The 24,871-nt window shown below is 51.7% G+C and overlaps 1 protein-coding gene across 1 annotated transcript; it reads left to right on the top strand.

Annotated features, from left to right (window-relative positions):
- LOC311166010 (heat shock factor protein 1-like) lies at nucleotides 1-24,871 on the top strand (the record flags this gene model as incomplete). Its single annotated transcript, XM_084227502.1, has 8 exons — nucleotides 1-62; nucleotides 4,882-4,975; nucleotides 6,964-7,091; nucleotides 10,044-10,268; nucleotides 14,353-14,455; nucleotides 18,502-18,567; nucleotides 21,405-21,474; nucleotides 24,094-24,871. Coding segments are annotated over 8 exons (1,008 nt in total), but the record flags the coding sequence as incomplete, so codon positions are not given.

The following is a 24,871-nucleotide window of genomic DNA, read 5'->3' as shown; positions in this document are numbered from 1 at the left end:
CTGATCCAGTTCCTGATCTCCCTGGTGCAATCCAACCGGATCCTCGGCGTCAAGAGGAAAATGTGAGAGAAATCCCAAAAATCCCCCCCAAAATCCCCCCAAATCCCCAAAATCTCCGAATCTCCAAAATCCCTGAAATCCCAGAAATTCCCAACCGGATCCTCGGCGTCAAGAGGAAAATGTGAGAGAAACCCAAAAATCCCCCCAAAAATCCCCAAATCTCAGAAATCCCAAAAAAATCTCCAAAACCCCCAAATCCCAAAATCCCCAAAAATCCCAAAATCCCCCCAAAAATCCCAGAAATTCCCAAAATTCCCCAAATCCCAAAACTCCAGAAAGTCCAAAATCCCCCAAATCCCCCAAATCCCAAAATTCCTCAAATCGCAAAATCCACCAGAAATCCCTCAAAATCCCAAATCCCCAAAATCCCAGAAATTCCCAAATCCCCAAAATCCCAGAAATTCCCAAAATTCCCAAAATCTCAGAAATCCCAGAAATTCCCAAAAATCCCCAAATCCCAGAAAGTCCCAAATCTCCAAAATCCCCAAATCCCACGATCCCAAAAACCCCAAAATCTCCAAATCCCAGAAATCCCCAAAACCCCCAAATCTCCAAATTCCCCCAAACCCCAAAATCCCCAAAAGCCAAAGATGCCCCAAATCCCCAAAATCTCCAAAATCCCCAAAATTCTCCCAATCCCCCAAATCCCCCAAAATCTCCAAAATCCCCCTAATCCCCAAAATTCCCCAAATCCCCCAAAATTCCCCAAAATTCCCCAAAATCCCGAAATTCCTCAAATCCCAAAATTCACCAGAAATCCCTAAAATTCTCCCAATCCCCAAAATCCCAAAATTTCTCAAAATCCCCAAATCCCAGAAAGTCCCGAATCCCAAAATCCCCCAAACCCCAAAATCTCCAAATCCCAGAAATCCCCCAAATCCTAAAATTCCTCAAATCCCCAAAATCCCCAAAATCCCAGAAATTCCCAAAATCCCCAAAATTCTCCCCCAAAATCCCAAAAATCCCCAAAATCTCAAAATTCTTCAAATCCCAAAAATCCCCCAGAAATCCCTCAAAATCCCAGAAATTCCCAAAATTTCAAAATTCCTCAAATCCCCAAAATCCCAAAATCTCCAAATTCCAGAAATCCCCAAAATCCTAAAATTCCTCAAATCCCCAAAATCCCAGAAATTCCCAAAATCTCCAAATCCCAGAAAGTCCCAAATCACCAAAATCTCAGAAATGCCCAAATCCCAAAATCCCCAAAACCCCAAAATCCCAAAATTTTCCCAAATCCCAGAAAGTCCCAAATCCCAAAATCCCCAAAACCCCCAAATCCCAGAAATCCCAAAATCTCTCAAATCCCCAAATTCCCCAAAACCCCAAAATCTCAAAATCCCCAAAATCCCCCAAATCCTCAAAATCCCAAAAATCCCCAAAATTCCCCAAATCCCAAAAATCCTCAAATCATCAAAATCCCAAAAATCCTCAAATCCCAAAAATTCCCAAAATCCCCGAATTCCTGGGAGTGCCCGGGCTGGGATCGGGCGGGATTTGGGATTTCCTGGGAAAACCTCTGGAAAAATCCTGGAAAAACCTCTGGGAAAAACCTGGAAAATCCTGGAAAAATTTCTGGGAAATTCTGGAAAAACCTCTGGGAAAATCCAAAAAAAAAAAACCTGGAAAAATTCTGGGAAAAAAAACCTGGAAAAATCCCAGAAAAATCCTGGAAAAACCTCTGGGAAATCCTGGAAAAAAACTGGGGAAAAAAATGGAAAAATCCTGGGAAAACCCATGGAAAAAAAACCCTGGGAAATTCCCAGAAAAATCCTGGAAAAACCTCTGGGAAATCCTGGAAAAACCCGTGGGAAAAACCTCTGGGAAAATCCCAAGAAAATCCTGGAAAAATTCTGGGAAAAAACCTGGGAAATCCTGGAAAAACCTCTGGAAAAATCCTGGGAAAATCCTGGAAAAATCCTGGGAAAACCTCTGGAAAATCCTGGGAAAGCCTCTGGGAAATCCTGGAAAAATCCCAGAAAAATCCTGGGGAAAATTCTGGGAAAAACTTCTGGGAAAATCAAAAAAAAAAAAACCTGGAAAAATTCTGGGAAAAAAACCTGGAAATAATCCCAGAAAATTCCTGGAAAAGCCTCTGGGAAATCCTGGGAAAAAACTGGGAAAAAACCTGGAAAAATCCTGGGAAAACCCATGGAAAAAATCCTGGGAAAAATTCTGGGAAAAACCTCTGGGAAAACCCAAAAAAAAAAAACCTGGAAAAACCTCTGGGAAATCCTGGGAAAACCTCTGGAAAAACCCATGGAAAAAATCCTGGGAAATCCTGGGAAAAAACCAGAAAATCCCAGAAAAATCCTGGAAAAACCCATGGAAAAAAAAACCTGGGAAATTCCCAGAAAAATCCTGGAAAAACCTCTGGGAAATCCTGGGAAAAAACTGGGAAAAATTCTGGGAAAATCTTGGGAAAAACCTCTGGGAAAATAAAAAAAAAAAATCCTGGGAAAATCCTGGGAAAACCTCTGGGAAATCCTGGAAAAACCTCTGGAAAAATCCTGGGAAAACCTCTGGAAAATCCTGGGAAAGCCTCTGGGAAATCCTGGAAAAATCCTGGGGAAAATTCTGGGAAAAACTTCTGGGAAAATCCAAAAAAAATCCTGGAAAAATTCTGGGAAAAAAAACTGGAAAAATCCCAGAAAAATCCTGGAAAAACCTCTGGGAAATCCTGGGAAAAACCTGGAAAAATCCTGGGAAAATCTTGGGAAAAACCTCTGGGAAATCCTGGGAAAATCTTGGGAAAAACCTCTGGGAAAATCCCAAGAAAATCCTGGAAAAATTCTGGGAAAAAACCTGGGGAAAATCCCAGAAAAATCCTGGGAAAACCCATGGAAAAAATCCTGGAAAAATCCCAGAAAAATCCTGGAAATTCTTCTGAAAAATTATGTGGAAAACCCTGGAAAAAAAAACCCTGGGAAAAAATCCTGGAAAATCTCTTGGAAAAACCCTGGAAAAATCCTGAAAATCCCTGGAAAAATCCAGAAAATCCTGGAAAATCATGGAAAAAATCCTGGAAATCCCTGGGAAAACCCCGGAATTCCCAAACTTTCCCCTCCCATTCCCGATCCCGCCTCCCTCCTCCCTGGAAAAATCCCGGAAATCTCCTCAGGATTTTGGGATCCGGGAAAATCCAGGAAAATTCCAAAGGTTTTTTGGATCCGGATTTTGGGATTTGGGGGATTCCTGCTGCTTTTCCCGGGGTTTTTTGGGAATTCTCAGGCCCTGACCCATTTTTCCCGATGTTTTCTCATGTTTTTTGGGAATTCTCGGCTCCCTGACCCATTTTTCCCGATGTTTTTCCATGTTTTTTTGGGAATTCCCAGCCCCCTGACCCATTTTTCCCGATGTTTTTCCCGATGTTTTTCCATGTTTTTTGGGAATTCTCAGCCCCTGACCCTTTTCCCGATGTTTTTCCCGATGTTTTTTTGGGAATTCCCAGCCCCTGACCCTTTTCCCGATGTTTTTCCCGGTGTTTTTTTGGGAATTCTCGTCCCCTGACCCTTTTCCCGGTGTTTTTCCCGATGTTTTTTTGGGAATTCCCATCCCCTGACCCTTTTCCCGATGTTTTTCCCGATGTTTTTCCATGTTTTTTTGGGAACTCCCGGCCCCTGACCCTTTTCCCGATGTTTTTCCCGGTGTTTTTTTGGGAATTCTCAGCCCCCTGACCCTTTTCCCGATGTTTTTCCTGGTGTTTTTTTGGGAATTCTCAGCCCCCTGACCCTTTTCCCGATGTTTTTCCCGATGTTTTTTTGGGAATTCTCAGCCCCTGACCCTTTTCCCGATGTTTTTCCCGATGTTTTTTTGGGAATTCCCAGCCCCTGATCCTTTTCCCGATGTTTTTCCCGATGGTTTATTGGGAATTCTCAGCCCCTGACCCTTTTCCCGATGTTTTTCCCAGTGTTTTTGGGGAATTCCCAGCCCCTGACCCTTTTCCCGATGTTTTTCCCGATGTTTTTTTGGGAATTCTCAGCCCCTGACCCTTTTCCCGATGTTTTTCCCGGTGTTTTTTTGGGAATTCTCAGCCCCTGACCCTTTTCCCGATGTTTTTCCCGGTGTTTTTTTGGGAATTCTCAGCCCCTGACCCTTTTCCCGGTGTTTTTCCCGATGTTTTTTTGGGAATTCTCAGCCCCTGACCCATTTTTCCCGATGTTTTTCCCGATGTTTTTTTGGGAATTCTCAATCCCCTGACCCTTTTCCCGATGTTTTTCCCGGTGTTTTTTGGGAATTCCCGGCCCCTGACCCTTTTCCCGATGTTTTTCCCGGTGTTTTTTTGGGAATTCCCAGCCCCCTGACCCATTTTTCCCATGTTTTTTGGGAATTCCCAGCCCCTGACCCATTTTTCCCGATGTTTTTTTGGGAATTCTCACCCCCCTGACCCTTTTCCCGATGTTTTTCCCGGTGTTTTTTTGGGAATTCCCGGCCCCTGACCCTTTTCCCGATGTTTTTTTGGGAATTCTCGTTCCCTGACCCATTGTTCCTGATGTTTTTCCCATGGTTTTTTTGGGAATTCCCAGCCCCCTGACCCTTTTCCCGGTGTTTTTTGGGAATTCCCAGCCCCCTGACCCTTTTCCTGGGGTTTTTTGGGAATTCTCGGCCCCTGACCCTTTTCCCGATGTTTTTCCCGGTGTTTTTTTGGGAATTCCCAGCCCCCTGACCCATTTTTCCCATGTTTTTTTGGGAATTCCCAGCCCCTGACCCTTTTCCCGATGTTTTTCCCAATGTTTTTCCATGTTTTTTTGGGAATTCCCAGCCCCTGACCCTTTTCCCGATGTTTTTCCCAATGTTTTTCCATGTTTTTTTGGGAATTCCCAGCCCGCTGATGCTGAACGACGGCGGCCCCGCACATTCCATGCCCAAGTACAGCCGGCCCTACCCCCTGGAGCACCACGGCAACGCCGCCTACGCCGTGAGCGTTCTAGAACAATCCGGGGGATTGGTGGGATTGGGATTGGGATTGGGGTTTGTGGGATTGGGATTGATTGGGAACTCCCTGGAGCACCACGGCAACGCCGCCTACGCCGTGAGCGTTCTAGAACAATCCGGGGGATTTGTGGGATTGGTGGGGTTGGGATTGATGGGATTGGGATTGGGATTGGTGGGATTGGGATTGGTGGGATTGGGATCCATGGGGAACTCCCTGGAGCACCACGGCAACGCCGCCTACGCCGTGAGCATTCCGGAACAATCTATGGGATCGAGGGGATTGGGATTGGGATTGGTGGGATTGGGATCCATTGGGAGCTCCCTGGAGCACCACGGCAACGCCACCTACGCCGTGAGCGTTCCGGAACAATCCGGGGGATAGAGGGGATTGGGATTGGGGTTGGGATTGGGATTGGTGGGATTGGGATGGATTGGGATTGGGATTTGTGGGATTGGTGGGATTGGGATTGGGATTGGTGGGATTGGGATTGGGATTGGTGGGATTGGGATGGATTGGGAGCTCCCTGGAGCACCACGGGAACGCCGGATACGCCATGAGCATTCCCGGAATTCCAGTGGGATTGATTGGGATTGGGATTGGTGGGATTGGGATTGGTAGGGTTGGGATTGGTGGGATTGGGATAGATGGGATTGGGATTGATGGGATTGTGATTGATGGGATTGGGATCGATTGGGAACTCCCTGGAGCATCAGAGCAATGCCAGATACACCGTGAGCGTTCCCCGGAATTCCATGGGATTTGTGGGATTTATGGGATTGGGATTGGGATTGATTGGGATTGGGATTGGGATTGGGATTGGGATTGATGGGATTGGGATCCATTGGGAGCTCCCTGGAGCACCACGGCAACGCCGCCTACGCCGTGAGCATTCCAGAACAATCCCTGGGATTGATGGGATTGGGATTTATGGGATTGGTGGGATTGGGATTGATGGGATTGATGGGATTGGGATGGATTGGGAACTCCCTGGAGCACCACGGGAATGCCGGATACACCGTGAGCATTCCCGGAATTCCATGGGATTGATTGGGATTGGGATTGGTGGGATTGGGATTGGGATTGGGATTGGTGGGATTGATGGGATTGGTGGGATTGGCATCCATTGGGAACTCCCTGGAGCACCACGGCAACGCCGCCTACGCCGTGAGCGTTCCAGAACAATCCATGGGATTGGGATTGGGATTGATCAGATTGATGGGATTTGGATTGGGATCGATTGGGTTCGGGATGGATTGGGATTGGGATTGGTGGGATTGGGATGGATTGGGATTGGGATTGGTGGGATTGGGATCGATTGGGTTTGGGATTGGGATTGGGATTGGAGTTGGGATTGATGGGATTGGGATCCATTGGGATTGGGATCCATTGGGATTGGGACCCATTGGGAACTCCCTGGAGCACCACGGCAACGTAGGCTACGCCGTGAGCATTCCAGAACAATCCAGGGCATTTGTGGGATTGATGGGATTGGGATTGGTGGGATTGGGATTGGGATTGGGATTGGGATTGGGATTGATTGGGATTGGGATTGGGATTGGTGGGATTGGGATTGGGATTGATTGGGATTGATTTGGATTGGAATTGGTTTGGATTGGGATTGGGATTGGTGGGATTGGGGACTCCCCGGAGCACCACGGCAACGCCGCCTACGCTGTGAGCATCCCCAGAATTCCATGGGATTGATGGAATTGGGATTGGGACTGGGATTGGGATTGGTGGGATTGGGATCAATTGGGATTGGGATTGATTGGGGTTGGGATTGGGATCAATTGGGATTGGGATTGGGATTGGTGGGATTGGGATTTTTGGGATTGGGATCTCTGGGGCCGGTTGCTCCGGGCCGCCCCATTCCCATCCCCGTCCCCGTTCCCATTCCCGGTGTTCCCGCCGTTCCGTTCATTCCCGGTATTCCCGCCGCTCATTCCCGCTGTTCATTCCCGTTGTTCCAGGCGCCGCCGGGGGCGCTCTCGGGCCCCGCGCTGTTCCCGGCCGGGCCCGGCCCCCCCTCGGGCCCCATCATCGCCGACGTCACCGAGCTGCCCCCGTCCAGCCCCGAGGCCTCCCCGGGGCACGGCAGGTGGGCGGGGTTCCGGAACATTCCATGGGAATGGGGGAGGGCAGGTGGGCAGGGTTCCGGAACATTCCATGGGATTGGGGGCCGGAACATTCCATGGGATTGGGGAGGGCAGGTGGGCGGGGTTCCGGAACATTCCATGGGATTGGGCAAGGGCAGGTGGGGAGGGTTCCGGAACATTCCATGGGAATGGGGGAGGGCAGGTGGGGAGGGTTCCGGAACATTCCATGGGATTGGGGAGGGCAGGTGGGGAGGGGGGTTCCGGAACATTCCATGGGAATGGGCCAGGGCAGGTGGGGGAGGGGGTTCCGGAACATTCCATGGGATTGGGGGAGGGCAGGTGGGGAGGGTTCCGGAACATTCCATGGGATTGGGGAGGGCAGGTGGGGAGGGTTCCGGAAAATTCCATGGGATTGGGGGAGGGCAGGTGGGGAGGGTTCCGGAACATTCCATGGGATTGGGGAGGGCAGGTGGGGAGGGTTCCGGAAAATTCCATGGGAATGGGGGCCTTGAAATCCCTGGGAATGGGCGAGGGCAGGGGGGGGTGTTCTGGAAAACTCCATGGGAATGGGGCCTGGGAATCCCTGGGAATGGGGGAGGGCAGGTGGGGGGGGATTCCCGAAAATTCCATGGGAATGGGAGCTGGAAATCCTTGGGAATGGGATTCCAGAAAATTCCCCGGGAATGGGATCTTCAAAATCCCTGGGAATGGGAAATTGGGGATGGATTCCTGAAAATTCCCTGGGAATGGGGGGAGTGGGCTGGATTATTCCCATTCCCCATTCCCATTTTTCCCCTTTCCCCCATTTCCCCATTCCCGTTTTTCCCATTTTCTCCCATTTCCATCCCCATTCCCCATTCCCATTTTTCTCCCCATTTTTCCCATTTTTCCCCATTTTTCCCATTTCCCCGTTCCCCATTCCCGTTTTTCTCCCCATTCTTCCCCATTTTTCCCATTTACCATTTCCAATTCCCATTTTTCCCCTTTTCCCCATTTCTCATTCCCATTTTCCCCATTCCCGTTTTTCCCATTTTCCCCCATTTCCATCCCCATTTCTCATTCCCATTTTCTCCCCATTTTTCCCCATTTTTCCCATTTCCCCATTTCCCATTTCCCATTTCTCATTTTTCCCCTTTCCCCCATTCCCCATTCCCATTTTCCCCTTTCCCATTTTCCCCATTTTTCCCATTTCCCCATTCCCGTTTTTCCCATTTTCTCCCATTTCCATCCCCATTCCCCATTCCTATTTTTTCCCCATTCCTGTTTTCCCCATTTTCCCCCATTTCCATCCCCATTCCCCATTCCCATTTTTCCCATTCCCATTTTCCCCATTTTTCCCATTTCCCCATTCCCGTTTTTCTCATTTTCCCCCATTTCCACCCCCATTCCCCATTCCCATTTCCATCCCCATTCCCCATTCCCATTTTTTCCCCCATTTTTCCAATTTTTCCCCTTTCCCCCATTTCCCCATTCCCATTCTTCCCATTTCCCATTCCCTTTTCCCCATTTTTCCCATTTTTCCCCATTTTTCCCATTTCCCCATTTCCCATTCCCATTTTTCCCCATTTCCCCATTCCCCATTCCCATTTTCCCCCATTTTTCCCATTTTCCATTTCCCCATTCCCGTTTTTCCCATTTTTCCCCATTTCCATCCCCATTCCCATTTTTCCCATTTTCCCCATTTTTCCCATTTCCCCATTTCCCATTTCCCATTCCCATTTTTCCCATTTCCCCATTTCCCATTTCCCATTTTTCCCATTTTTCCCATTTTTCCCCATTTTTCCCATTTCCCCATTTCAATTTTCCCCATTCCCATTTTTCCCCTTTTCCCCATTTCTCATTCCCATTTTCCCCATTCCCATTTTTCCCATTTTCCCCCATTTCCATCCCCATTCCCCATTCCCATTTTTCCTCCATTTTTCCCATTTTTTTCCCTTTCCCCCATTTCCCCATTTCCATCCCCATTCCCCATTCCCATTTTCCCCCATTTTCCCATTTTTTTCCCATTTTCCCCATTCCCCTTTTTCCCATTTTCCCCCATTTCCTTCCCCATTCCCCATTCCCATTTTTTCCCCCATTTTTCCCATTTTTCCCCTTTCCCCCATTTCCCCATTCCCATTCTTCCCATTTCCCATTCCCTTTTCCCCATTTTTCCCATTTTTCCCCATTTTTCCCCTTTTCCCCATTTCTCATTCCCATTTTCCCCATTCCCATTTTTCCCATTTTCCCCCATTTCCATCCCCATTCCCCATTCCCATTTTTTCCTCCATTTTTCCCATTTTTTCTCATTTCCCCATTCCCATTTTTCCCATTTTCTTCCATTTCCATCCCCATTCCCATTTTTCTCCCCATTTTTCCCATTTTTCCCATTTTTCCCCATTTTTCCCATTTCCCCATTCCCCATTCCCGTTTTTCTCCCCATTCTTCCCCATTTTTCCCATTTCCCATTTCCAATTCCCATTTTTCCCCTTTTCCCCATTTCTCATTCCCATTTTCCCCATTCCCATTTTTCCCATTTTCCCCCATTTCCATCCCCATTCCCCATTCCCATTTTCTCCCCATTTTTCCCCATTTTTCCCATTTCCCCATTTCCCATTTCTCATTTTTCCCCTTTCCCCCATTCCCCATTCCCATTTTCCCCTTTCCCATTTTCCCCATTTTTCCCATTTCCCCATTCCCATTTTTCCCATTTTTCCCCATTTCCATCCCCATTCCCCATTCCCATTTTTCCCCCATTTTTCCCATTTTTCCCCTTTCCCCCATTTCCCCATTCCCATTTTCCCCCATTTCCATCCCCGTTCCCCATTCCCATTTCCATCCCCATTCCCATTTTTTCCCCCATTTTTCCCATATTTCCCCTTTCCTCCATTTCCCCCATTTCTCCCATTTTCCCCATTCCCATTTTTTCCCCCATTTTTCCCATTTTTTCCCATTTTTTCCCATTTTTTCCCCAGGAGCAGCCCGGCCATCCGGATCAAGGAGGAGCCTCCCAGCCCCACGCGGAGCCCGCAGGTGGAGGAGCCCAAGAACCCCGGGAATGCCGGGAATCCCGGGAATGCCGAGACCCCCCTGTCCCCCTCCACCTTCATCGACTCCATCCTGCGGGAAAACGACTCCGGAGCCGCTCCCGGCACCCCCCAGGCCCAGGAAAAGTGCCTCAGCGTCGCCTGCCTCGACAAGTGAGCACGGCATTCCCGGAATTCCCAGGAATTCCTGGAATTCCCAGCGCGGGGAAAGCGGGAGCGGGGCGGAATTCCCAAAATTTCCAGCTCAGGGAAAGCGGGAGCGGGGCGGAATTCCCAAAATTTCCAGCTCAGGGAAAGCGGGAGCAGGGCAAAATTCCAGGAATTCCAATGCTGGAAAAGCAGGAGCAGGGCAGAATTCCCAAAATTTCCAGCTTGGGGAAATCAGGATTGGGATGGAATTCCCAAAATTCCTGGAATTTCCAGCTCAGGAAAAGTGGGAGCAGGGCGGAATTCCTGGAATTTCCAGCTCGGGAAAAGGCGGGAGCAGAGCAGAATTCCCGGAATTCCCAGGTCGGGGAAAGCCGACGTTTCTGGTGTTGTTCATTCCCTCCGTTCATTCCCGTTGTTCATTCCCTCCATTCATTCCCGTCGTTCATTCCCATCCTTCATTGCCAACGTTCCCATTGTTCCTCATTCCCGTTGTTCCTCATTCCTGTTGTTCATTCCCGGTGTTGCTCATTCCCATCCTTCGTTGTCAATGTTCCTGGTGTTGCTCATTCCCATCGTTCATTCCTGTTGTTCATTCCCATCCTTCGTTCCCGCCGTCGTTCCGACGTTCCCGGTGTTGCTCATTCCCTCCATTCATTCCCATTGTTCATTCCTGCTGTTCATTCCCGTTGTTGTCGGTCATTCCCATTGTTCGTTCCCATCGTCGTTGCCGACGTTCCCGGTGTTGCTCATTCCCTCTGTTCATTCCCATCGTTCATTCCCGTTGTCCGTTCCCGCCGTTGTTGCCGACGTTCCCGGTGTTGCTCATTCCCTCCGTTCATTCCTGGTGTTGTTCATTCCCAGTGTTGTTCATTCTCATCCTCCGTTCCCGCCGTCGTTCCGACGTTCCCGGTGTTGCTCATTCCCTCCGTTCATTCCCTCCGTTCATTCCCGCCATTCATTCCCAACCTTCATTCCCGCCGTCGTTCCAACGTTCCCGTTGTTCCTCGTTCCTGTTGTTCATTCCCAGTGTTAATTCCCATTGTTCATTCCGCTGTCGTTCCGACGTTCCCGGTGTTGCTCATTCCCACCGTTCATTCCCATCGTTCATTCCCGCCGTCCTTCGTTCCCGCTGTCGTTCCGACATTCCCGCTGTTGTTCATTTCCACTGTTCATTCCCATTGTTCGTTCCCATCCTTCATTCCCATCCTTCGTTCCCACCGTCGTTCCGACGTTCCCAGTGTTGCTCATTCCCTCTGTTCATTCCCGCCGTTCATTCCCGCTGTTCATTCCTGCCGTCGTTCCGACGTTCCCGTTCTTCCTCGTTCCCACTGTTCATTCCCATCCTTCATTCCCATCCTTCGTTTCCGCCGTCGTTCCGACGTTCCCAGTGTTGTTCATTCCCGTTCTTCATTCCCTCCGTTCATTCCCCTTGTTCATTCCCGGTGTCGCTCATTCCCGTCTTTCCTTCCCGCCATCGTTGCCGACATTCCCGTTGTTCCTCATTCCCGTTGTTCATTCCCGGTGTTGCTCATTCCCATCCTTCGTTGCCGACGTTCCCGGTGTTGTTCATTCCCTCCGTTCATTCCTGGTGTTGTTCATTCCCATCCTTCGTTCCCGCCGTCGTTCCGACGTTCCCGTTGTTCCTCGTTCCCGTTGTTCATTCCCATCGCTCATTCCCATTGTTCCTTCCCACCGTCGTTCCGACGTTCCCGGTGTTCCTCATTCCCACCGTTCATTCCCGTTGCTCATTCCCATCCTTCGTTCCCGCTGTCGTTGCCGACATTCCCATTGTTCCTCATTCTCTCTGTTCATTCCCGTCGTTCATTCCCATCGCTCATTCCCGTCGTCCATTTCAGCCGTTGTTCCGGCGTTCCCGTTGTTGCTCATTCCCTCCGTTCATTCCCGCCGTTCATTCCCACCGTTGTCGCTCATTCCCGTTGTTCCTTCCCGCCGTCGTTCCGACGTTCCCGGTGTTCCTCGTTCCCGTTGTTCATTCCCTCCGTTCATTCCCTCTGTTCATTCCCAGTGTTGTTCATTCCCGTTCTTCGTTCCCGCCATCGTTCCGACGTTCCCGTTGTTCATTCCCGTTGTTCATTCCCATCCTTCGTTCTCGCTGTCGTTCCGACGTTCCCAGTGTTGTTCATTCCCTCCGTTCATTCCTGGTGTTGTTCATTCCCATCCTTCGTTCCCGCCGTCGTTCCGACGTTCCCGGTGTTGCTCATTTCCGTTGTTCCTCATTCCCGTTGTTCATTCCTGCCGTTCATTCCCGTCATCCATTCCCGCCGTTGTTCCGACGTTCCCGGTGTTCCTCATTCCCTCTGTTCATTCCCATCGTTCATTCCCATCCTTCGTTCCCGCTGTCGTTGCCGACGTTCCCGGTGTTGCTCATTCCCATTGTTCATTCCCACCATTGTCGCTCATTCCTATTATTCCTTCCCGCTGTCGTTGCCAACGTTCCCGTTGTTCCTCATTCCCGTTGTTCATTCCCGGTGTTCATTCCCTCCGTTCATTCCCGTTGTTCATTCCCACCATTGTTGCTCATTCCCGTCTTTCCTTCCCGCCATCGTTGCTGACGTTCCCGTTGTTCCTCATTCCCGTTGTTCATTCCCGGTGTTGCTCATTCCCATCCTTCGTTGCTGACGTTCCCGGTGTCGCTCATTCCCACCGTTCATTCCCCTTGTTCATTCCCGTCCTTCCTTCGCGCCGTCGTTCCGACGTTCCCGTTGTTCCTCATTCCCTCTGTTCATTCCCATCGTTCATTCCCATTGTTCCTTCCCACCGTCGTTCCGACGTTCCCGGTGTTCCTCATTCCCACCGTTCATTCCCGTTGCTCATCCCCATCCTTCGTTCCCGCTGTCGTTGCCGACATTCCCATTGTTCCTCATTCTCTCTGTTCATTCCCGTTGTTCATTCCCTCCGTTCATTCCCGTTGTTCATTCCCATCGCTCATTCCCGTCGTCCGTTCCAGCCGTTGTTCCGGCGTTCCCGTTGTTGCTCATTCCCTCCGTTCATTCCCGCCGTTCATTCCCACCGTTGTCGCTCATTCCCGTTGTTCCTTCCCGCCGTCGTTCCGACGTTCCCGGTGTTCCTCATTCCCTCCGTTCATTCCCTCTGTTCATTCCCAGTGTTGTTCATTCCCGTTCTTCATTCCCGCCGTCGTTCCGACGTTCCCGGTGTTGCTCATTTCCGTTGTTCCTCATTCCCGTTGTTCATTCCTGCCGTTCATTCCCGTCGTCCGTTCCCGCCGTCGTTCCGACGTTCCCGGTGTTCCTCATTCCCGTTGTTCATTCCCTCCGTTCATTCCCTCTGTTCATTCCCAGTGTTGTTCATTCCCGTTCTTCGTTCTCGCCGTCGTTCCGACGTTCCCGGTGTTGTTCATTCCCTCCGTTCATTCCTGGTGTTGTTCATTCCCATCCTTCGTTCCCGCCGTCGTTCCGACGTTCCCGGTGTTGCTCATTCCCGTTGTTCATTCCCATTGTTCATTCCCGTCCTTCGTTCCCGCCGTCGTTCCGACATTCCCGTTGTTCCTCATTCCCGTTGTTCATTCCCATCGTTCGTTCCCGTCGTTGTTCCGACATTCCCAGTGTTGTTCATTCCCGTTGTTCCTCATTCCCTCTGTTCATTCCCATCGTTCGTTCCCATCATTGTTCCGACATTCCCGGTGTTTTTCATTCCCGTTGTTCCTCATTCCCTCCGTTCATTCCCATTGTTGTCGCTCGTTCCCGTCGTCCGTTCCCGCCGTCGTTCCGACGTTCCCGGTGTTGTTCATTTCCGTTGTTCCTCATTCCCTCTCTTCATTCCCATCGTTCATTCCCGTGCTTCATTCCCGCCGTCGTTCCAACGTTCCCGGTGTTGCTCATTCCCGTTGTTCATTCCCATTGTTCATTCCCGTCCTTCGTTCCCGCCGTCGTTCCGACATTCCCGTTGTTCCTCATTCCCTCTGTTCATTCCCGTCGTTCGTTCCCGTCGTTGTTCCGACATTCCCAGTGTTGTTCATTCCCGTTGTTCCTCATTCCCTCCGTTCATTCCCATCGCTCATTCCCGCCGTCGTTCCCGCCGTGGTTCCGACGTTCCGGTTGTTTTCCAGGTCGGAGCTGAACGAGCACCTGGACACGATCGACTCCAGCCTGGACAATCTGCAGGCGCTGCTCAGCACCCACGGCTTCAGCATGGACAGCGCCCTGCTCGACGTGAGCGTTCCCGACATTCCCGACATTCCCGGGGAAAAAACACGGGAAAACACCGGGAATTCCCGGGATAAATCCATCCCTGCTCCACGTGAGCGTTCCCGGGAAAAACCCGGGAAAACACTAGGAAAACCCCGGGATAAATCCATCCCTGCTCGACGTGAGCATTCCCGGGAAAACACCGGGAAAACACTGGGAAAAACCCTGGGAAAACACCGGGAAAAACCCGGGAAAAACCCGGGAAAACACTGGGAATTCCCAGGATAAATCCATCCCTGCTCGACGTGAGCATTCCCGGGAAAACACCGGGAAAACACTGGGAAAACCCCGGGAAAACACCGGGAAAAACCCGGGAAAACACTGGGAATTCCCAGGATAAATCCATCCCTGCTCGATGTGAGCATTCCCGGGAAAAACCCGGGAAAAATCCGTGAAAAACCCGGGAAAACACCGGGAAAAACCCAGGAAAACCCCGGGAAAACCCCGGGAAAACACCGGGAAAAACCCGGGAAAACCCCGGGAAAAACCCGGGAAAAACCCGGGAAAACACTGGGAAAACACCGGGAAAAACCTGGGAAAACACCAGGAAAACTCTGGGAATTCCCAGGATAAATCCATCCCTGCTCGACGTGAGCATTCCTGGGAAAAACCTGGGAAAAACACCGGGAAAACCCCGGGAAAACACTGGGAGAACACCGGGAAAAACACCGGGAATTCCCAGGATAAATCCATCCCTGCTCCACGTGAGCGTTCCCGGGAAAAACCCGGGAAAAACCCGGGAAAACACTGGGAAAAACCCGGGAAAACACCGGGAAAACACTGGGAATTCCCAGGATAAATCCATCCCTGCTCAACGTGAGCATTCCCAGGAAAACCCCGGGAAAACACTGGGAAAACACCGGGAAAAACCCGGGAAAACCCGGGAAAACCCGGGGAAAACACTGGGAATTCCCAGGATTAATCCATCCCTGCTCGATGGGAGCATTCCCGGGAAAACACCGGGAAAACACTGGGAATTCACAGGATAAATCCATCCCTGCTCCATGGGAGCATTCCCGAAAAAACCCAGGGAAAACACCAGGAAAAACACCGGGAAAAACCTGGGAAAAACCCGAGAAAACCCCGGGAAAACACTGGGAAAAACACCGGGAAAAACACCAGGAAAAACCCGGGAATTCCTAGGATAAATCCATCCCTGCTCGACGGGAGCATTCCTGACATTCCCGACATTCCCGGGGAAAAAACACGGGAAAACACCGGGAAAACCCCGGGATAAATCCATCCCTGCTCGACGAGAGCATTCCTGGGAAAAGTATCGGGAAAATCCTGGGAAAAATCCCAACCGGGAACTCCCAGAATCCCCAAGGCCCACCGGGAATTCCCGGGATCTAACTCGTTCCCAGGTCAGGGAATTCCCAGGATGAGTCTATCCTTGCTCGACGTGAGCATTCCCGAAAAAACACCGGGAAAACACTGGGAATTCCCAGGATAAATCCATCCCTGCTCGACGTGAGCATTCCTGGGAAAAACACCGGGAAAAATCCAGGAAAAACCCAGGAAAAACACTGGGAAAACACTGGGAATTCCCAGGATAAATCCATCCCTGATCGACGTGAGCGTTCCCGGGAAAACACCGGGAAAACACTGGGAAAAACCCGGGAAAACACCAGGAAAACACTGGGAAAACACTGGGAATTCCCGGGAATTCCCAGGATAAATCCATCCCTGCTCCATGTGAGCATTCCCAGAAATACTGGAAAAAATTCCCGGAAAAAACCCTGGAATTCCATCTGGGAACCCCTAAAATACCAAATTCCCAAAATCCCCGACACCCACTGGGAATTCCCGGGATCCCAGCCCGTTCCCAGAGGGAATTCCCAGGATAAATCCGTCCCTGCTCCATGTGAGCCTGACCCCAAATTCCCAGAAATCCTGGAAAAAATCCAAAAAATTCCATCTGGGAACTCCCAAATTCCCAAAATCCCCAATGCCCACTGGGAATTCCCGGGCTCAGGACAGATTTTTCCCAGGAATTCCCTGGCTCAGGAGAGATCTTTCCTGGGAATTCCGACATTCCCTGGCTCAGGACAGGTTTTTCCCAGGAATTCTGGAATTCCCATTCTCAAGACACATTTTTCCCAGGAATTCCCAGTCTGGGGATGGGATTTTCCTGGGAATTCCCATTCTCAGCATGGATTTTTTTCCCAGGAATTTCTGTAGTCAGGACAAATTTTTCTTGGGAATTTTGGCATTCCCTGGATCAGAACAGATTTTCCTGGGAATTCCCTGGCTGGGGGTGGGATTTTTCTGGGAATTCTCACTCTCAGGACAGATTTTCCGGGGAATTCCCGTTCTCAGGGTGGGATTTTCACAGGAATTCCCGGTCTGGGGTGGGATTTTCCCGGGAATTCCCGTTCTCAAGGTGGGATTTCCCTGGGAATTCCCGTTCTTAGGATAGGATTTTCCTGGGAATTCCCGGTCTGGGGTGGGATTTTCCCAGGAATTCCCATTCTCAGGGTGGGATTTTCCTGGGAATTCCCAGTCTGGGGGTGGGATTTTTCCAGAAACTCCTGTGCTCAGGGCAGGATTTTCCCAGGAATTTTCATTCTCAGGACAGATTTTTCTGGGAATTCCCATTCTCAGGACAGATTTTTCCCGGGAATTCCCAGTCTGGAGTGGGATTTTCCCGGGAATTCCCAGTCTGGGATGGATTTTCCTGGGAATTCCCATTCTCAGGACAGATTTTTCCTGGGAATTCCCTGACTCAGGGTGGGTTTTCCCTGGGAATTCCTGGTCTGGGGGTGGGATTTTCCTGGGAATTCCCTGACTCAGGACAGATTTTCCCAGGAATTCCCATTCTCAGGGTGGGATTTTCCCGGGAATTCCTGGTCTGGGCTGAGATTTTCCCAGGAATTCCCGTTCTCAGGGTGGGATTTTCCCGGGAATTCCCGTTCTCAGGGTGGGATTTTCCAGGAATTCCCGTGTTCAGGGTGGGGTTTTCCCAGGAATTCCTGGTCTGGGGTGGGATTTTCCCAGGAATTCCCTGGATGGGGGTGGATTTTCCCGGGAATTCCCGTTCTCAGGACAGATTGTTTCTGGGAATTCCCATTCTCAGGGTTGGATTTTCCTGGGAATTCCCTGTCTGGGGTGGGATTTTCCCGGGCTGGGGTGGGATTTCTCGGGAATTCCCGTTCTCAGGGCGGGATTTTCCTGGGAATTCCCATTCTCAGAGTGGGATTTTCCCAGAAATTCCCCTTCTCAGGACAGATTTTTCCTGGGAACTCCCTGACTCAGGAGAGATTTTTCCCGGGAATTCCCATTCTCAAGGTTGGATTTTCCCGGGAATTTCAGTTCTCAGGGTGGGATTTTCCCAGGAATTCTCATTTTCAGGGTGGGATTTTCCCAGGAATTCTCATTTTCAGGGTGGGATTTCCCCGGAATTCCCGGTCTGGAGTGGGATTTTCCTGGGCATTCCCATTCTCAGGGTGGGATTTCCCCAGGAATTCCCATTCTCAGGGTTGGATTTTCCTGGGAATTCCCCGTCTGGGGTGGGATTTCCCTGGGAATTCCCGTTCTCGGGTGGGATTTTCCCGGGAATTCCCGTTCTCAGAACAGATTTTCCTGGGAATTCCCGTGCTGTGGTGGATTTCTCCAGAATTCCCATTTTCAGGACAGATTTTTCCTAGGAATTCTCTGGCTCAGGAGAGATTTTTCCTGGGAATTCCCGTTCTCAGGGCAGGATTTTCCTGGGAATTCCCTGTCTGGGGTGGGATTTTCCCTGGGAATTCCCATTCTGGGGTGAGATTTTCCCAGGAATTCCCGTTCTCAGGGTGGGATTTTCCCTGGGAATTCCCATTCTGGGGTGAGATTTTCCCAGGAATTCCCGTTCTCAGGGTGGGATTTCCCGGGAATTCCCGGTCTGGGGTCTGGGGTGGGATTTTCCCGGGAATTCCCGTGTTCAGGGTGGGATTTCCCCCGGAATTCCCTGGATGGGGGCGGATTTCCCGGGAATGCCGGCGTTCCCGGTGCCATTCCCGGTTTTCCCGCAGCTCTTCAGCCCCTCCGTGGCGGTGCCGGACGTGACCCTGCCCGACCTGGACAGCAGCCTGGCCAGCGTGAGCCCCCGGATCCCCCGGGAATCCCCCGGAATCCCCCGGAATTCCGGGAATCCTCCACCCCCAAAAAGGGCAAATCCCGGATTTTCCAGCCCCTGGGATTCCCGTTTCCATCCCCACAGCCCGGAATTGCCGGGGAAAATCCCGGGATTGGGGTTGGGATTGGGATCAGAATTGGGGCTGGGATTGGGATTGAGATTGGGATTTGGGTTGGGATTGGGATTTGGATTGGGATTGGGATCAAGATCGGGATTGGGATTGGGATCGACATTGGGATTGGGGCTGGGAGTGGGATTGGGATTGGGATCGGGGATTGGGGATTGGGGTTGGGATCGAGATTGGGATTTGGATCGGGGATTGGGGTTGGGATCAGGATTGGGATTGGGATTGGGATTTGGATCAGGGATTGGGGATTGGTATTGGGGCTGGGATTGGGATTTGGGTTGGGGTTGGGATTGGGATCGGGATTGCGATTGGGATTTGGGTTGGGATTGGGATTTGGATTGGGATCAAGATCGGGATTGGGATTGGGAACGACATTGGGATTGGGGCTGGGAGTGGGATTGGGATTGGGATCGGGGATTGGGGATTGGGGTTGGGATCGAGATTGGGATTGGGATTGGGATTTGGATCAGGGATTGGGGATTGGTATTGGGGCTGGGATTGGGATTTGGGTTGGGGTTGGGATTGGGATCGGGATTGGGATTGGGATCGGGGTTGGGATTGGGATCGGGGATTGGGATTGGGATCGGGGATTGGGATTGGGATCGGGGATTGGGATCAGGGATCGGGATTGGGATTGGGGCTGGGATTGGGTTTGGGATCGGGGATTGGGATTGGGATCAGGGATTGGGGTTGGGATTTGGATCGGGGATTGGGATTTGGGATTGGGATTTGGATCAGGGATTGGGATCGGGATCAAGATTGGGATCAGAATTGGGGCTGGGATTGGGATTGGGATCAGGGATTGGGATCAGGACTGGGGTTGGGATTGGGATCAAGATTGGGATTGGGATTGAGATCAGGGATTGGGATTGGGATCAAGATTGGGATTGGGATTGAGATCAGGATTGGGATCAGGGATTGGGATTGGGATCAAGATTGGGATTGGGATTGAGATCAGGATTGGAATCAGGGATTGGGATTGGGATCACGATCGGGATTGGGATTGGGATCGGGATTGGGATTTGGATCAGGGATTGGGATTGGGATCAAGATCGGCATTAGGATTTGGGATTGGGATCGGGATTGGAATAAGGTTCGGGACTAGGGGTGGTATTGGGATTGGGATCAGGATTAGGGCTGGAATTGGGATCAGGATCAGGATTGGTACCAGGAGTGGGATCAGGATCAGGATTGGAATCAGGATGGGATTGGGATTGGGGCTGGGATCAGGGCTGGGATTTGGTTCAAGATCAGAGTTGGGATTGGGATCGGGATCGGGATCAGGGCTGGGATTGGAATTGGCTTCACGATTAGAATTGGGATCAGGATCAGGGCTGGGATTGGGATCAGGGCTGGGATTGGGGCTGGGATCAGGATCAGGGTTGGGATTGGGATCAGGGCTGGGATTGGGATCGGGGCTGGGATTGGGATTGGGGCTGGGATCAGGATCAAGGCTGGGATTAGGGCCAGGATCAGGATTGGGACTGGGATTGGGATCAGGATCAGGGCTGGGATTAGGGCCAGGATCAGGATCAGGGCCGGGGTTGGGGCTGGGATTGGGATCAGGGCTGGGATAAGGGCCAGGATCAGGATTGAGACTGAGATCGGGATTGGGGCTGGGATCGGGATCAGGATGAGGGCTGGGATTGGGGCTGGGATTGGGATCTGGATCGGGGCCGGGATTGGGATCAGGGCTGGGATTGGGATTGGGGCTGGGATTGGGATTGGGGCTGGGATTGGGATCAGGATCAGGGCCAGGATTGGGGCTGGGATCGGGATCGGGATCAGGGCCAGGATTGAGGCTGGGATCGGGATCAGGATCAGGGCCAGGGTTGGGGCTGGGATCGGGATCAGGGTCAGGGCCAGGATTGAGGCTGGGATTGGGATCAGGATCAGGGCCAGGGTTGGGGCTGGGATTAGGATCAGGATCAGGGCTGGGATCGGGATCAGGATCAGGGCCAGGATTGGGGCTGGGATCGGGATCAGGATCAGGGCTGGGATCGGGATCAGGATCAGGGCCGGGATTGGGATCAGGGATCAGGATCAGGACCGGGATTGGGATCAGGATCAGGGCCGGGACTGGGGCTGGGATCGGGATCAGGATCAGGGCTGGGATTGGGATCAGGATCAGGGCCGGGATTGGGATCAGGGATCAGGATCAGGATCAGGACCGGGATTGGGATCAGGATCAGGGCCAGGGTTGGGGCTGGGATCGGGATCAGGATCAGGGCTGGGATTGGGATCAGGATCAGGGCCGGGATTGGGATCAGGGATCAGGATCGGGATCAGGACCGGGATTGGGATCAGGATCAGGGCCAGGGTTGGGGCTGGGATTAGGATCAGGATCAAGATTGGGGCTGGGATCGGGATCAGGATCAGGGCCGGGATTGGGATCAGGGATCAGGATCGGGATCAGGACCGGGATTGGGATCAGGATCAGGACCGGGATTGGGGCTGGGATTAGGATCAGGATCAGGGCCAGGATTGGGATCAGGGATCGGGATCAGGACCGGGAACGTTCCCAGCTGTCCCAGGCCCCCGCCCCATTCCCGGGATTTTCCTCTCCGGGATCATTCCTGGGAACATTTGGGATGAGCAGGGGCTGAGTTTGGGATCCCTTTGAAACCCCAAACCCTCGGAATGAGCGGAAATCATTCCCGGAATTCCGGCAGATCCAGGATCTCCTCTCCAACCAGGAGCAGCAGAAACCGACGGAGACCGAGCCCGGCGCGGGGGACTCCGGTATCCAACGGGAATTCGGGAATTTTGGGATCTTTGGGAATGGGGGACTCCGGTATCCAACGGGAATTCGGGAATTTTGGGAATGGGGGACTCCGGTATCCCACGGGAATTCGGGAATTTTGGGAGTGGGGGACTCCGGTATCCCACGGGAATTTTGGGATATTTGGGAATGGGGGACTCCGGTATCCCATGGGAATTTGGGAATTTTGGGAATGGGGGACTCCGGTATCCCAGGGGAATTCGGGAATTTTGGGGGTTTTGGGATCTTTTGGAATGGGGGACTCCGGTATCCCAATGGGAATTTGGGGAATTTTGGGAATGGGGGACTCTGGTATCCGATGGGAATTTGGGGAATTTTGGGATAATTAGGAATGGGAGGCTCCAGTATCCCATGGGAATTTTGGGGTTTTTGGGAATGGGGGCTCTGGTATCCCATGGGAATTTTGGGAATTTTGGGAATGGGGGACTCCGGTATCCCATGGGAATTCTGGGATATTTGGGAATGGGGGACTTCGGTATCCCACGGGAATTCGGGAATTTTGGGAATTTTGGGAATGGGGGACTTCGGTATCCCACGGGAATTCGGGAATTTTGGGAATTTTGGGAATGGGGGACTTCGGTATCCCACGGGAATTTTGGGGTTTTTGGGAATGAGGGACTCTGGTATCCCTTGGGAATTCGGGGAATTTTGGGGTTTTTGGGATATTTGGGAATGGGGGGGCTTCACTATCCCAGTGGGAATTTTGGGATCTTTGGGAATGGGGGACTCCGGTATCCCACGGGAATTTCGGGATATTTGGGATATTTGGGAATGGGGGACTCCGGTATCCCAATGGAAATTTTGGGATTTTTGGGATTTGGGATGGGATTGCAGTTAGGATTATGTGGTGTTTTGGGGATTGGGGTGGGATTGGGATCAGGACTAGGATGGGATTGGGATTGGGATTGGGATTCCCACCCAAACTGTCCTGGAATTCCAACCTGGAGCTGGGATCATCCCAAACATTCCCTGGAGCTGCTGCTGCTGGTGGATTTTCCCAATCCCACATTCCCATTCCCAAATTCCCATTTCCCAGGGAAGCAGTGCCCTGCTCGGTGCATGATCCCAATCCCACATTCCCATTCCCACATTCCCAATCCCCCATTCCCATTCCCACATTCCCAATCCCCCATTCCCACATTCCCAATCCCACATTCCCAATCCCACATTCCCAATCCCACATTCCCAGTCCTACATTCCCATAATCCCAATCCCACATTCCCAATCCCACATTCCCAATCCCACATTCCCACATTCCCATTCCCCCATTCCCATTCCTATATTCCCACATTCCCAATCCTCCATTCCCAATCCTCCATTCCCAATCCTCCATTCCCAATCCTCCATTCCCAATCCCACTTTCCCAATCCCACATTCCCATAATCCCAATCCCACATTCCCAATCCCGCATTCCCACATTCCCAATCCCACATTCCCATTTCCCCCATTCCCAATCCCACATTCCCATTCCCATTCCCATTCCCACATTCCCAATCCCACATTCCCATTCCCACATTCCCAATGCCCCATTCCCAATCCCACATTCCCAATCCCACATTCCCCCATTCCCAATCCCACATTCCCAATCCCACATTCCCAAATTCCCGATGTTTTCCAGGGAAGCAGCTGGTGCCCTGCACGGTGCAGCCGCTCTTCCTGGTGGATTTTCCCAAATTCCCAATCCCACATTCCCAAATTCCCGATGTTTTCCAGGGAAGCAGCTGGTGCCCTGCACGGTGCAGCCGCTGTTCCTGGTGGATGATCCCACATTCCCAATCCCACATTCCCACATTCCCGATGTTTTCCAGGGAAGCAGCTGGTGCCCTGCATGGTGCAGCCGCTGTTCCTGGTGGATGATCCCACATTCCCAAATTCCCACATTCCCGATGTTTTCCAGGGAAGCAGCTGGTGCCCTGCACGGTGCAGCCGCTGTTCCTGCTGGATGATCCCACATTCCCAATCCCACATTCCCAATCCCAAATTCCCAATCCCACATCCCCAATCCCACATTCCCAAATTCCCAAATTCCCGATGTTTTCCAGGGAAGCAGCTGGTGCCCTGCACGGTGCAGCCGCTGTTCCTGGTGGATGATCCCACATTCCCAATCCCACATTCCCATTATTTTTTAGGGAAGCAGCTGGTGCCCTGCACTGTGCAGCCGCTGTTCCTGGTGGATTTTCCCAATCCCACATTCCCAAATTCCCGATGTTTTTTAGGGAAGCAGCTGGTGCCCTGCACGGTGCAGCCGCTGTTCCTGGGGGATGATCCCACATTCCCAATCCCACATTCCCAATCCCACATTCCCACATTCCCGATGTTTTTTAGGGAAGCAGCTGGTGCCCTGCACGGTGCGGCCGCTGTTCCTGGTGGATGATCCCACATTCCCAATCCCACATTCCCACATTCCCAATCCCACATTCCCACATTCCCACATTCCCGATGTTTTTTAGGGAAGCAGCTGGTGCCCTGCACGGTGCAGCCGCTGTTCCTGCTGGATGATCCCACATTCCCAATCCCACATTCCCAATCCCACATTCCCAATCCCACATTCCCAATCCCACATTCCCGATGTTTTCCAGGGAAGCAGCTGGTGCCCTGCACGGTGCAGCCGCTGTTCCTGGTGGATTCCAGCGCCGTCGACGTCGGCTCCGGGGACCTTCCCATTTTTTTCGAGCTGGGGGAGGGGCCCCCCTGCTTCCCGGACGGGGACGAGTATCCCGAGGAGTATCCCGAGGAATATCCCGAGGAATATCCCGAGGAATATCCCGAGGAGTATCCCGAGGATCCCGCGCTGCTCCCGCCGCCGCCGCCCGCGCCCAAGGACCCGGCCGTGTCCTAAAGCCGGCACCGGGACGGGGACACGGGGACACGGGGACAGGATCCCCCCAAAAAACATCGGGATCCCCCCAAAAAACATTGGGATCCCCCAAAAGAACATTGGGATCCCAAAAAAACCCATCGGGATCCCCAGAAAAAACATCGGGATCCCCCCAAAAAAGACATCGGGATTCCCCCAAAAACCATCGGGATCCCCCAAAAAAACATCGGGATCCCAAAAAAAACCATCGGGATCCCCCCAAAAGAACATCGGGATCCCCCAAGAAACGTCGGGATATCCCAGAAAAACATCGGGATCATCCAAAAAAAACGTCGGGATCCCCCAAAAAAACATTGGGATCCCAAAAAAGAACATCAGGATTCCCATAAAAAACGTCGGGATCCCCCAAAAAACGTCGGGATCCCCCCAGAAAAACATCGGGATCCCCCAAAAAAACGTCGGGATCCCCCAAAAAACATCAGGATCCCAAAAAAAAACGTCGGGATTCCCAAAAAAACGGGATCCCAAAAAAAGGGAAG

Source organism: Fringilla coelebs (genome assembly GCF_963513975.1).
Source record: "Fringilla coelebs genome assembly, contig: SCAFFOLD_280, whole genome shotgun sequence".
Taxonomy (NCBI): Eukaryota; Metazoa; Chordata; class Aves; order Passeriformes; family Fringillidae; genus Fringilla; species Fringilla coelebs.
This window is presented reverse-complemented; position numbering and strand designations above follow the sequence as displayed.